General features: G+C 42.6%; 1 protein-coding gene across 1 annotated transcript in view; it reads left to right on the forward strand.

The window, feature by feature from the left end:
* The window catches only part of LOC103184928 (alpha-1,6-mannosylglycoprotein 6-beta-N-acetylglucosaminyltransferase A), a 60,500-nt gene extending 46,607 nt beyond the window's left edge, over positions 1 to 13,893 (forward strand). The window contains exons 14-18 of the mRNA XM_042346795.1: positions 1,421 to 1,567; positions 5,300 to 5,416; positions 7,186 to 7,260; positions 9,781 to 9,938; positions 13,502 to 13,893. Coding sequence (XP_042202729.1) covers positions 1,421 to 1,567; positions 5,300 to 5,416; positions 7,186 to 7,260; positions 9,781 to 9,938; positions 13,502 to 13,706 — 702 coding nt within the window. The 3' untranslated portion in view covers positions 13,707 to 13,893. The remainder of the gene's footprint in view (positions 1 to 1,420; positions 1,568 to 5,299; positions 5,417 to 7,185; positions 7,261 to 9,780; positions 9,939 to 13,501) is intronic.
* Positions 13,894 to 14,473: the final 580 nt, after the last annotated feature.

A 14,473-nucleotide genomic window follows, 5' to 3' on the forward strand; every position in this document is an offset into this window, starting at 1 on the left:
CAGTTTATACATGAGCAGGCAGTTGGAGTGAACAGTGCAACCATGTAAAAAAATACAAATCCTCTCTATAATAAATCATGTTATAATGAGGCTATATTGTAGATTATAGCAGCAAATTGTGCTCTGTGTTGTCCGAGATGCTATCCTCCATGAAAGGTTGCAATATAAATCCAAGACGTTGATGTTGTTTTGTTAATGATGAAATAAGTAAATATGCTGAAAAGTTTAACTACTTGACACTCGAATGACACAATTCAATTGAAGGGATTAATAATTTTGCTTCCTTTCGTTTCTGTGAATATGATTTCTTTGGATATGCTTTCTCGTTATGAGTTAGATCTGTAATGCATAGCAAAAATAAGGATTTACATTTGTTCAGCAGTTGTCACATCAAGAGGCACCTCAAACTGCTTCACATAGCTGACTGGCAGGGGGAGCTGAGGAGGGAAGGTTGCTGAAACAGAATTCAAAAAGATGGGTCTAAGGGTGGATTTTGCAGACAGGAAGGAATAAGCAAAGCGGAGGGACTCCCAAGATGGAGTATCAGAGAGTAGGGGGGTAGAACAGTTGAAAGATTGCCCGCCGATGATTGGGCAAATCAATATTTTAGTATACATGACTCATGCTTAAAAAAGGGCACCATATTGATGAAAAAGTGTTTTGCAAACCTTTTTGTCATAATGTTATCAATCATTTGCGTGTGAAGCAAATTGCCTGCCCATCTGGTGGAACAAGGAGCTATGAAGGATTTCAAAAAGGAATTGATGAGATAGATGTGCCAAACAAATCTTTTCAAAAGTTGGATGAGTAGGCTGAATGGACCATTGGTTTATTCCTGCCTGAAATGGTTACTATCTTAGGACATAGGAATAGGAGTAGGCCATTTAGCTCATTAAGATTGTTTTGCAATTTTATTAGATTTCAGCAAATATTTAAATCCTATTTCCCCACCTTTTTGTGATATCTCTTAATAGTTTTACTTCCTGAGTATCAATCTCCGTTTGATTATTTAGTTATTATTTGAGTATCAATCCCAGTGTTGAGGCCATCAATTCTCCAGCTAAATTGGTTTTGCACCTTAAATCTGTTTGTGAGACCTTGTGATACACAACAGCTGCCGTTGCTAAAAAAAAGTCACTACATTTAAGCACTAGAAATATTATTTGGAGAACTATATTGGAATAAAAATATTATTTGTAAGAAAATTTTGAAAGAATTAAGATGATAATAGTAATAATAATCCTTACATTTGTTATAGCGCCTTTCATGTTGGGAGGATGTCTCAAAGAGCTTCACAGGATATATTGTAATGTGCAGTGACTTTCTGCTTTGTGGGCTGATTTAGGAACATTTATATGCTGAGTTTGTCACTGTACACAATTCTAGTATTAATATACAAAACCTGTGCTTCATCCTTTAGGTCTTTGTAGGCCTGGGATTCCCCTATGAAGGTCCTGCACCATTGGAAGCAATAGCAAATGGTTGTATCTTTTTGAATCCAAAATTTAGGCCTCCAAAGAACAGACAAAACACAGATTTTTTCAAGAAGAAGCCAACTTTCCGAGAGGTATGCTGCTTAAGTGTTCAATGTTTGGCTTAACAAAAATATAATTGTAACTTCTCTTCCTTGTGACCAATCAATATTTAAAAACATTCCAAGATTAAGATATTTCTTAATATATTAGCTATTTTCTAAGAATAATTGTGTTTTTCTTAGTTTATTTACTTAATATAACATTTGTAATATGAGCATTAAACAAGTGTAACTAACCTATAACAATCTTTTTAAGTTGAATTTCCTACAGTCTTGCCTTTATTTTGAAATTGAAAATGATTTAATTTCTACAAATACAATACAAAATTATATTTGTAAAGCGCTTTTCACACCAGGAGGACGTCCTAAGGTCAGGGCCTGGACAGTCAGAGATATGGACCTGAGCTCGGGGTTGGGATCGGGCCGGATGGAGAGCAGGGAGGGAAGGAGGGTGACCAAAGGCTCGGTTGAAGAGAAGGGTCTTGAGTTATGCCTTGAAAGAGGCAAGGGAGGGAACCAGGCAAAGGGACTGTGGGCTGGAGTTCCAATGGGTGGAGGCAGAAAGACTGAAGGTCCAGCTGCCGATGGTGGGGCAGACCGGGCGGGGGACTTGGAGCAGGCTAGAGCCTGCTGAGCAGAGGAGTGATGCAGTGACGGAGCCGGGCGATGTTTTCCCAGGAAAGATTGATTGAACAATTTACCTATGTTTTTTGTGGTCAATATTAATATTAATGTTCGTTTTGAGTCATCTTTTGCATAAATATGAAAAAAGAATATTGAAACACATTATTAACGTCCACAGAAAGCCCTTGTTAATTTATCAGTGAACTTTTAGCTCAAATGTGACAAAAGCGTCTAACATGACAGTACTATTACCAAACCAAGATTAATATGAATTGAACAATATGATTAATATGATTAATATGAATTGAACAATAAAAATACATATGATTATCATCATACAATTAGCTTTCTAAATCAGTGATTCCAGTTGCAGTTATGTGCCAAATTAGCATAGTGGAATCTTAAGATCCATTGTCGGTAGAACTAAAGTAAAGCATGAAATCAATTTGACATTGTATTAAAAAGCATGTAACAATCTATTCAAAAATTGAATGATGCGTAGAAACAGTTCTGACCCCTTCTGGTGGCAATGAGGAATTGATCAGTCCATTCCTTCAGCTGCCTTTTAAATGTCCTATAGAATAGTGAACTTTTTTTCAGATTGCTGACGTGCAAACAGTGTAAGCCCTCACCTCAGCAATCTCTCAGAAGTCTCCTTGGTTCAGAAGTTTTCACTTTTCAAAAGTTTATTTTGGGTCTTATGCCAATGAATTAATTAATATGCTTCACGAATTCAAGTAGTTCAGTCTGTACCTATTGTATTACATAAGTGATTATTTGACATTTTGACAATAAAGTAAATATTTCATTCCTGCTTCTGCATTACATTATGCAACATGAACAGTATAACCTCATTTTACATTGGATGGAACTCACCTGGAGGAGGTGCTGGAATCACATGACTGTATAACTACAACCGGTAACTTGTGTCTGTCTGTCACTGGTAACCGGTAAATTGAAGCCAATTTTTCAAACGTCAAAATGTAAATGTCGGAAGCCACTCTTCTGGGATAATTTTTACATTCCTACCAGCAGCAAATACTCAAATGTCTCATCAGTTCTTTTCTAACAGAAGAAATTCATGTTCAGTGAGCAAGTCCTGTGCCTATGTATGTCTTTAAGCGCACATTTGTAGACTTACTCGTGCTCAAACCTGTGCTCGTCAGATTTCAAATGACCTGCTTGTGACAATCCTCCTTTGGGGAGAGTGGGGAGGAGGTAAGTCAGTTCTCCTTGGGGCTGAGCTGGTTCCAAGCTGATGTGCTTGACAATGGAATGTCGGACTCAGTCAACGTTACCATAAATATTACCAGCGCTTAAATTAATTTGTATTTATAAGAAAACTACCATGAGTGATCAAAGCAAGGGTGTTCACCTTACTTCAAACATATTCCTTTTAATCCTTATCTATAAACAGGGCTCCCTCTGCCTCCTCGTCCTCCTTGACCTCTCTGCTGTCTTTGACACCGTCGACCACTCTATCCTCCTGCACCGCCTCTCCTCTCATCTCAACCTTCATGGTTCTATCTTTGGATGGCTCAGATCTTACCTCTCACACCATCTCCACTTAATCTCCACAAACGGCTTCTCCCCTGGCCCCTGCACTGTCCCTGGTCCCCTCCTTTTCAATATATATAAATATATATATATGCTCCCTCTTGGTGACATCATCCACAGACATGGGGTCAATTTCCCAACACTATGACACCCAACACTATCTCTCTGCCTCGACCCCAGGACCACTGCTGTCCTGACTGAATGACTGTCAGACATTAAGTCCTGGATGAGAGCTAACTTTCTCCAGTTGAACGTCAACGAGGCCAAGGCTCTCCTGATTGGCTCCCATCAGCGCCTCCTCACCTCAGGCGCTGACAGCATCACCATCCATGGTTGCACACTCCACCTTACTAAGCCAGTCCAGAACCTTGGCATCTTGTTTGATCCTCAACTATCCTTTCTACCCCACATTCACGCCATGAACCGCTCTACCTTCCCTCACCTCCACAACATCACCCGGCTCCGCCGCTGTCTCAGACCACAGGCCGCCAAGACCCTCATACACACATTCATAACATCCAGGCTTGACTATGCAAACTCCCTGCTTGTCGGCCTCCCAAACTCCTCCGCCACAGGCTGCAGATCATCCAGAACTCTGCAGTCTGTATCCTCTCCCGCACCAGGCTCCGTGGCCTTATCACCCCCATCCTCGCCCGACTCCACTGGCTTCCCATCACACAGAGGATAAGGTTCAAGATCCTGGTCCTCAGCTTCAAAGCCCTCCATGGCCTTGATCCCTCCCCTAACTCTGCGACCTCCGAACCCTCTACCAACCTGCCTGCTCCCATCGCTCAGTGAACTCGGGCCTGCTGCACGTCCCCCGCCTCGCCGTTCCCCCCCGCCCCTCACCACCATTGGCGACCGAGTCGTCAGCCACTCTGCCCCCACCCTCTGGAACTCCATTCCGCAGTCCCTCCACCTCCTTCAAGATCCCCCGCTCGGGTCCGTAATACTGATTGTCCAGCTCCTTTGGGCTCAGTATTGTGAAAGGTGCCATACAAATGTAATTTTGTGGTTGTTATTGATGTTGTTATCTTCCTGGAGAATTTTGTAAGCATTTGAACACTTAGGCACATGGAACCCATACAGATCCCGAGGCAACGAGGGAGTGCCCCCGCTGTCATAACTCACTTATCCACCTTGAATCCCCATTGAAATTGCTTCCCCACCGACCTAACTTGCTGGGGGGTGGGGCTTGGCATGATCAGCCACCTTGTGGCAGCGAGTCCGCAGATGCTCCAGGCCCACAACAGCCAACTTCCAGCCAATAGCCAAACCTCTAGGGCGGGATATCGCCCACAAAGTTGGGTGCCCGGAGACGCATTGCTGGTTTCCCAGCAACTGAGGAGCAACACTGGTTGGGGCCCCTGAGAGGAACGCCGCCACTGTATTTGAAATGTTGTGTGATATCTCTTATGTTATTAGCATTTCTCCCACAATTGTCTGTTGTCCAGCGCCTTGGGATGTCCTCCCGATGTGAAAGACGCTATACAAATACAATTTGTTGTTGTTAAATCTGTTACAGCAGGACAGTCTGAATGTTGCAGCAAGATTCTTGCTAAATTGTTTTTTTTCCACTGACAGCTATCCTCTCAGCATCCATATGCAGAGATTTATATTGGGAAGCCTCATGTATGGACTGTTGACATTGAAAACCCCAGTGAAGTAGAAGCAGCACTGGATCAAATCATGGAACTGCAGGTAATTTAAAAAAGAACTGTCATTCGATCACATTGCAGATTGGCATTTATATCAGTAAATTTGCATTACATTGAAGTTCAAATAAAAATACAATCTCTCTCCGACACACACAATTGCTCATTGATGACATTTTTCTTTCAACAACAACTTGCATTTAAATTGCACCTTTCACGCACGGTAGCGTCTCAGTGCGTTTAACAGCAATGTAGCTTGACTAAAGAGGGAGGGAGGTGACCGTAGGTATCGTTGAAGAGGAAAGTCTTCAGGAGTGATCTGAAGATGGTCAAGGTGGAGGGATTGTGGCAGAAAGTTCCAGGGTTTGAGGCATTGTGGCTGGAAGCATAGCTGCCGATAGTGGAGCAAAGGGGACAAGGGACATGCAGGAGGTTGTAGCTAGCTGAGCGAAGGAGGTAGGTAGAGGAGTGGGGTGTAAGCAGATCGGAGAGGTAGGGAGTTGCCAGGCCATTAAGTAATTTGTACATGGATGTGAGGATTTTGAAATCAATCTGCAATAAGGAGCCAGTGGAACTGGCAAGGTTGGGGATGATGATGGTGTGGAGACTGGTAGGGGTAAGACCACAGGTGGGGGATTTCTGAATCAATTGATTTTATGAGTGGTGGAGCTTGGAAGACTGTCAAGGAGATCATTGGAAAAATCGAGGCAAGGTGTGGTAATCTTGATAAGGGTTCCAGTTTCGCTGGGTGCGAAGCATGGTTGGGGGTAGATGAGGTGGAGGAAAGCGGTCCCTTGTCCAAATTGGATGTGGGTAGGAAGGAAAACGAGGGGTCGAACCTGATGCCTATTGTGCACAAGTTCAGTGAGTCTGAGCAACAGCCTGGGAAGGTTAAAGAGGTTGGAAAGCATGTGAGAAGACATTGACAGGAGCCAAGGAGGATGGATTCCATCGTGTCAGTATTCAGCTACAGAAAGTTGGCGCTCATCCAGGTCTTGATATCTGACAAGGAGGTAAACTGAACATCAGTGGACCTAGCATTGAGGCTATAGGAGAAGAAGAAGCCTACAGATAACTAGTGACTAAAGATACCAAACTCTTGAAAAAAAATTGCTGCACTCTTTTTTGAATTATTTGCATGATTTTAGCAGAAATTAAGATCTTTATTGTATGGCTTGAGATGGCACTAATATTAATATTCCAATATTACTTGCTCAAGCTGCTGCTCTCTATTACATTCATCCCCAAATGATTGGCAAACAATAATAAAGTGGGGGAAAATGAAAAGGGAATCAATGGCATGAGTGCACAACATTGCAATATTAATATTAGCAAGTGGGTGCGTCAACATGGGATTGGCCAGCACGAGTCAGGGATGTGAGTTTTAATTAAGCCCAGCCTGATTAGATGAAAGTCTCCTGTCTGTCCTGGCTCCTAATTTAATCTACCAGTAGTTTGGGCAATCTTGATGTAGATAAGAATGGATTTAGGTGTACAGTGCAAATCTGCCCATACTTTGACATACAGTACACATTTTAGAGGTCATAAATAATTATAGTTGGTGTGAGACTGGTAATATGACTTCCTGCAATGTACAATGAAAAAATGACCAATAACTACTTAATTTTTTGGAGAACCTACTTTAATTGTCTTTTGGGTTTATATCTTTTTGAATGTAGAAATGTGTTAATTAAGGCTATGGATATGGAGAAGATCTGATTTCCAACAATTGTATGCAACTTATATATGGGGATAAATTTATATGATTGCCAGATTATATCCTAAGAGTAATTCTTTATTTTTTTAAAAAAACAGGTTGAGCCATATTTGCCATACGAATTCACAAATGAAGGAATGTTGGAAAGATTAAATTGGTTCATTGCGAAACAGGTAAGTTATTTATTTAACTTCAGTTATAATATTTGCTTTTTGGATGTCTTACATCAAAATCTCTAAAAAAGCTTCAGATAATGAATGTCTTTGAAGTCTAGTGACATTTCTGTATACAAATGTGACCGCTAATATGAACTCTTAAATTGCACAAGAAATGTTTCACGAACAGCAAGTAAGTAAACATTTACATGTTTTTTTGGTTGTTTTGGATGAAGAAGGAATATTGACCAAGACTTCACTTCCTGATGAATACATTTCTGAAATGCATCTTATAAGTAAATCTGTACCAGTACATAAAAAGTATAAAACATACTTTAAATACTGACAACAACTTGTTGGTGATCCATATGTTGCACACAAAATGCAAAGTGATGGGTTTCTAGATCAGAAGTTTGTGTGTTTCGGCCCTACATGAGTTCAACATTCTGTTGCAGTGTTGGGGGAAACATAGCATTGTCAAAGGTACCATTTTACTGGTAAGACATTAAATTGAGCTGCTGTGTGCCAGTTCAGGTGATATCCCCTGACACTGTGAATTTCATTAGACGACAGCAATGTGTTACTTAATTAAGGATGATTTCTGAAAACTCTACCAACATTTCATATGACGATAAATTAAGAGAGATTATTCTAGAGATATATCTCCAGAGTGTATCTCTAGAGATATAACAGATTGCCAGATTATATCTCTGGAGTAATTAATTTTGTAAAAATAAAATGGGTATCCCCTGGGTTCCATACACCATCACTCCAAGCTAAGCTCCACTGGCTCCCGGTATTCAAGTAAATCAATTTCAAGATCTTCAACCTTCAAATCCCTTCATGGGCTTTTGCGCCTTACTTATATAATCTCCTCCAATATTACTCTCTTACCCATACTCTCCACTCTTCCAATTCTGGTTGTTTGTTCAATCCTCACACCTTTCCATTCCATGATTGGTAGCAGAACCTTGAGCCACTAGATCCTTGCTGTTTAGGGCTCACTTGCAAAGATTCTTTGCTTTGATACCTTAATAATAATAATAATAATCCTTGCATTTGATATAGCGCTTTTCACGTCGGGAGGACATCCTAAAGCGCTTCACAGAACACACTGTAAAGTGAATTGACTGTATATTTGTGGGCGAACGCGGCAGCCAATTGCGCACGGCTTGCTGCATGCCTTCAACCCCTTCCAAAAAGCATCTTTATGATCTTTATGATCTTGATTTTCACAACATTTAACTATTTTCTCAGTGCTCCCCATCATAATTGTTGAGCATTTTGAGATGTTCATTCTATATGAAAGGCATATAAATTCTTGTTGGTTTATGCTGCTAAGCATATGGTGCGTCACATTTTTATATCTTGAAATGTATTGATTTTTTGAGTGTTGTCAGCTCCAGCTGTATTTGACTGGAAATGTCACAGGAGTTAGTCCTATGGGTAGGTTTCAATAGAATTACTTAATTGAGGTGGGGTTGAGGGCTTGAACTCATTGTCTAAGCGGATAATGCTGATAGCCTGATATTCCAGTGCAGTACTGGGGGAATGCTGCATCGTCATGGGAGATGTTTTTCAAATGAGATGTTACATTGAGGTCTTATTTATTCAAGTGGATACTATCCACAGTATTATTCAAAAAGAGAAGGGAGATTTTCCTAGTGAATTGGCGAAAAACATCTTCCATATTAATTGGTCATTGACCTCATGTCTGTTTATGAAATATTGCTGGTAGAAGTGGCTCCTGCATTTGCTTACAAAAATCAGTCAACATTTGACAATAATTACCTGTGAAATGCTTTGATAGAAGCTTTGATGTGATAAGGGATTTTTCATATCCACCTGAAAACAGATGGGACATTGATCTAACATTTTATCTGAAAGGTGACATCTCTGGCAAAACAGTGTTTCCCCAGTACTGCAATGGAGTGTCAACTCAGCTCACTCCTGGTATGGAGCTTGAACTCGCAATTTTCTGGCTCTGAGGCAAGAGTGTCATGAACTTTAGGCTCAAACAAACATGAATCTGCATGCACAGCAGTTCTTAGAGTTGGTGGAAGTCAGAGCACTTAGTGAAAATCAAAAACAAGCTACAGTTTCTTTTTCCAAATAAATTATGTAAACATAAATAGACAAGCAGTTGTGTAAGCATAAATATATTATTTCCATATTATTCCATGTAAGTTATTAATTACTGACATTGGTGAAATAAGGTGCAGCAGTGTGGAACAATGGGGTGAAGATGCATCCCCATGCTATAACTTTATAAGCTTGGGGTGGCACATTCCATCTCACAGAGCCAGTGCAAAGCCTCAATGTTTTGTTCAATCCTCCACTGTTCTTTAAACCTAACATTTGGCTCTTCTTAACTTCTACAATATTACCTGCCTCTGCCACAACTTCTTCCTCAGGTTGCCCAAACCCTTATTCAACATTTTTGATCACCTTACCCCCACGAGAGCTCAGGCTCTCAGTTAGCTCAGTTCATATTGTTTGGAACCCACATAGAATTCTGATACTCTGATTTTGCTCCAGGATTTCTGCCGCCAGAGAGAAATATGGCCACCACTGACTGCGCTCAGGACAAAAACTGCCAAACCCCACCAGTCCTGTGTTGAAGTCTGCCAGGAAAGCCAACTGATTTGTGAGCCTGCTTTCTTCTACCATCTCAACAAGCAGGCAGAGCTTGAGAGGTAACTTTCACATTTCTCTTATTGCACCTGATAATCAAATTGTGGGATTTGTACTTTCAGATCTTATTCAGGGACCATTGTTGTTTTCCATGACCTTTTTTGCAGTTATACATTTGACTTAATTAAAAATCACTAACAACAAGGTTACATTTGTATAGCGCCTTTCACATCGGGAGGACTTCGGGAGGATGTCCCAAGGCGCTGGAATGTGCACAATTTAATGTGCACAAATCAAATGCTTCATACAATACAAAAATACAAAATTACATTTGTAAAGTACCTTTCACGTGGGGAGGACATCCCGAGGCGCTGAACAGCCAGGGTTTAGGACCCAATCGGGGCGGGCGGTGGGGGGAGATTAGGCATGGTGGATGCAGAGAGGGTAGGAAGATGGTCGAAGGCATGGTCGAAGAGGAGAGTTTTGAGGCAGGCCTTGAAGGAGGCAAGGGGGGGAGCGAGGCGAAGGGAATGTGGGATGGAGTTCCAGAGGGTGGGGGCAGAGAGGCTGAAGGGCTGACCGTCAATGGTGGGGAGGGCCGGGGACATGGAGCAAGCCGGAGCCTGCTGAGCGGAGGCAGCGGACAGATTGATAAGGGATTAGCAGTTCGGAGGGGGCAAGGCCATAGAGGGCCTTGCAGGTGAGGATGAGAATTTTGAACTTGATCCTCTGAGGGATGGGGAGCCGTGTGAGGGTGGGTGTAATGGGGTCATGGAGCCTGGTTCGGTAGAGGACATGAGCTGCTGAGTTCTAAATGATCTGCAGCTTGTGGAGGGAAGAGTTGAAAAGGCTGACAAGCAGGGCATTGGCACAGTTGAGCCTGGATGTAATGAAGGCATGTATGAGGGTTTCAGTGGCCTGAAGGGTGAGGCAGAAGGAGCATGTATAGGTTGAAGAGGAGAGGACCGAGGACAGAGCCCTGAGGAAAATTGCACGAGACAGTCCAAGAACCGTTTGTGGAGACAATGTGGAGCCAGTACGAGAGATAGAATCTGAACTATTCGAGGACAGAACCTTAAGGCGGTGGAGGAGGATAGAGTGATCCATAGTGTCAAAGGCAGCAGAGAGCTTGAGGAGGACTAGGAGACAGAGGGAGCTCTGTACACAGATGGACATAATATCATTTGTCACCGTGATCAGTGCTGTTTCTGTGATGTACGGAGCATGGAAACCCAATTGGAGGGGTTCACAAAGGGAGTGGCAGAAGAGGAAGGAGTAAAGCTGAGAAACAACAACTCTTTCAAAGACCTTGGAAACAAAAGGGAGGTTGGGGATGGGGGCAGTAGTTAGTGAGCAGGAATTGGTCCAGGGAAGGGTTTTTTTTAGGAGAGAGGTGATGACAGCTGTTTTTAGTGAGGTAGGAACGGTGCCAGTTGACAGGGAGAGGCTGACGAGGTCTGAGAGTAAAGGGGCGTGATGGTGGAGCAGATGGCTAGGGATGGGATCGAGGGAGCAGTTGGTGGGCTTCATGCAGGTTATAGTTGTGATGAGAGAGGAGGGGAGACAGGTTCAAAGGTGTGGAGTAAGGGATGGGTAGGGATTGGAATGTGAGGGAGAGATGGGGAGTGGGTGGCAGTTGGGAAGGCGCAGGCGGCTGAACAGATCCCCTCGATTTTGGTCTTGAGGAATTCCAGCACCTCCTTGGAGTTGGAGGAGAGGATGGGCGAGGCATGAGAGGGTGGACGGAGGAGCTGGTTGGTAGTGGAGAAGAGAAGCCTGGGGTTGGCCTTGGCCGTCAAGATTATCTTGGAATAAAACAACGATTTAGGGGAGACAAGGGAGGAGTGGTAAGTTTTTATGTGGTACAGCCAAATCTGCTGGTGGACCGTTTAAATTAGATTTGAGCCAGGTGCTCTCGGCAGCACGCACCCAATCCTTGAGTGAGCAAAGTTGGCTAACTTCATAAAGCAGTTAAGTTTAATAATTGTCCCTTACATTGATATATTGTCTTATTACATTGCCAAAATATCTCAAACTGCTTCACAGAATTTTATTGGAAAGTGTAATGACTGTGCATTGTTAGTGAAATCAACAGTACATTTACAACAACAACAAAATCACATTTGTATAGTGCCTTTCACGTCGGGAGGATGTCCCAAGGCACTGGACAGTGTACAGCATTTCAGACCCGAGCTGGGGTCAGGGGGGAAGAAGGGAGGGGAGAGGAAGGGGGGTGGCTGATGGCATGATCGAAGAGGAGGGTCTTGAGGCGGGACTTTAAGGAGAGGGCGAGGTGGAGTGATTGGGGGATGGAATTCCAAGGTTGGGGGCAGAGTGGCTGAAGGCTCTCCCACCTATGGTGGGTCGGGGGACATGGAGCAGGCCGGAGCCGGCTGAGCAGAGGGAACAGGCGGGTTAGTAGGGGGTTAGGAGGTCGCAGAGGTAGGGTGGGGCGAGGCCATGGAGGGCTTTCTAGGTGAGGACCAGGATCTTGAACTCGATCCTCTGAAGGATAGGGAGCCAATGGTGTCGGGCGAGAATGGGGAGATGGGATCACGGAGTTTGGTGCTGGAGAGGACACGGGCTGCAGAGTTCTGGATTATCTGTAGTCTGTGGAGGGAGGAGTTGGGAAGGCCGACACGTTTGCATAGTCGAGCCTAGAGGTGATGAAGGCATGAACAAGAGTTTCAGCGGCCTGAGGTGTGAGGTAGTGGCGGAGTCGGGCGATGTTATGGAGGTGAGAGAAGGCAGAGCATACAATACATAAAATAATGGCTGACAAACACCCAATGACCTGGGCCAATAGGAAAGTGCGGCTGGACTTTTTCCGAGGAATCCGCTGCAAACTCCCCCCTCTGCTACAAACGCATCATGAACACCCCCTCCACTACAAATCTGTACACACAGTGTGCAAGGCCCCACTACAAACCTGTACATACAGTGGGTTAGGCACCGTACCAAAATGCTGGGGTTAGGTCCCGTACCAAAATGCTGGAGCCCTCCCTCCCTGTAGCTGCTTTCTGTGTATGCCACAAATCCACCTGACTGCTTTATCATGGACTTTGTAAATGGTTAGAGGACACCTTTAAACTGCATTCCCAGGAGCTCAGAACCATAAAGGAGGAAGTGTGCACATAGATCTTATATGCCACAACCTTGACCTGCATTGGGACTTTACTGTCTCTTTGAAGAGAGACAAGCATGACGAAAGTGCCCTTTGCCCCCTCTCTGCGTGGTCCGATAGGAAGTGTCCAAACAAATGTTGGTGTCCACAACAATCCCCAGGTATATTTTGGTACGAAATAAGAAACAGCTTACTGGAGGCGGGTCCAGCAATAACTTACTTTGTAAAAGGGACATTTTAATTTAGCTCACATATGGTATTTGCTCTGTCTCCCTTCTTTGTGTTTCTGCTCTTGTTACTCGTGTGTTTCCAATTGTTCCACATTATATTCTTCAATGATGTTAAGCAAACCATGACTTATTAAATAGTGACATAAGTGACATTTTTAACATAAGCATCCAGGTAGGGCTTTGGTTTAACTTCACATCTAAAAATAGGCACCTTTTATGTTGATATTGGTCAAAGTGATAGATGTAAAATTGTTTTTATTTTCTTTTATAGATATGGGATACACTGTAAGACTTTAGAAAGACACAGTGATCTATATGCACCTTCCTATGACCCTGCAAACCAGAAGTGTGTGCTCCAGTCAGATTACCTGCTCTTCAGCTGTGCAGGATCACATGAAAATTACAATCGAATTTGTCCCTGTCGAGACTACGTCAAAGGACAGGTTGCTCTCTGCCAGCACTGTTTGGAGAAATGATTGCACAGCTAATCTACTTTGTTTACAGAAGCAAAACATACTGCTGTCAAATGGTTTATCAAAAGGGAAATCAATAGCAAACGTACGCAAGCGAAAACATAATGACTTTTTATAAAAGAAAAATGAGTGAACCAAAAAACTATTATATAAGATCAAGTCTTAAATTTCAAAGATGAAATCAGATTATTTGTGGAGAAAAAGTATTAATCTGGGAAATCTGTTTATAAAACAGACTAATATTTGTCTCGAAAGCTCCATATAGCAAACTGTCCTGGTAATCATTCCACAGAGAAACGTACATGCAATGTATTATATTTAATTCCTAAAGGAGAACATTTATAGGTGACTTTATGCCATTTAGCTTTATGTCATCTATAGTTTGGTCTATAAGACGTTAAATATGTAGAGACATTGTGGCTTTCTCTTGCCTTTAAAAAGTAGATGTTTACCATGTTCTACAACTCTCTCCTCTTCCACTAACCTCATCACCACTCACCCAACCTATATCAACCAAGCAAAGTGATTTTTCCATTCGATCTGGGAAAGTATGGCAGCCAGATATATAGGGTATTTTCTACTGAGTAATATAATTACTAGCCTTAATTATGTTTTACACAAGGTTCAGAGGAACCAGCGGAATGTTTCACACATAGTTGCAAACTGCAACTTTAAAAAAGCTGTTTGTCATTGCGGCTCATAAACACAAAATTTCTATACATTGGGACCTTATCCAACATTGTAGAACTGTATGTTCTACAATGCAACTC

The sequence above is a fragment of the Callorhinchus milii genome, unplaced genomic scaffold (genome assembly GCF_018977255.1).
Source record: "Callorhinchus milii isolate IMCB2004 unplaced genomic scaffold, IMCB_Cmil_1.0 Scaffold2, whole genome shotgun sequence".
Classification (NCBI taxonomy): domain Eukaryota; kingdom Metazoa; phylum Chordata; class Chondrichthyes; order Chimaeriformes; family Callorhinchidae; genus Callorhinchus; species Callorhinchus milii.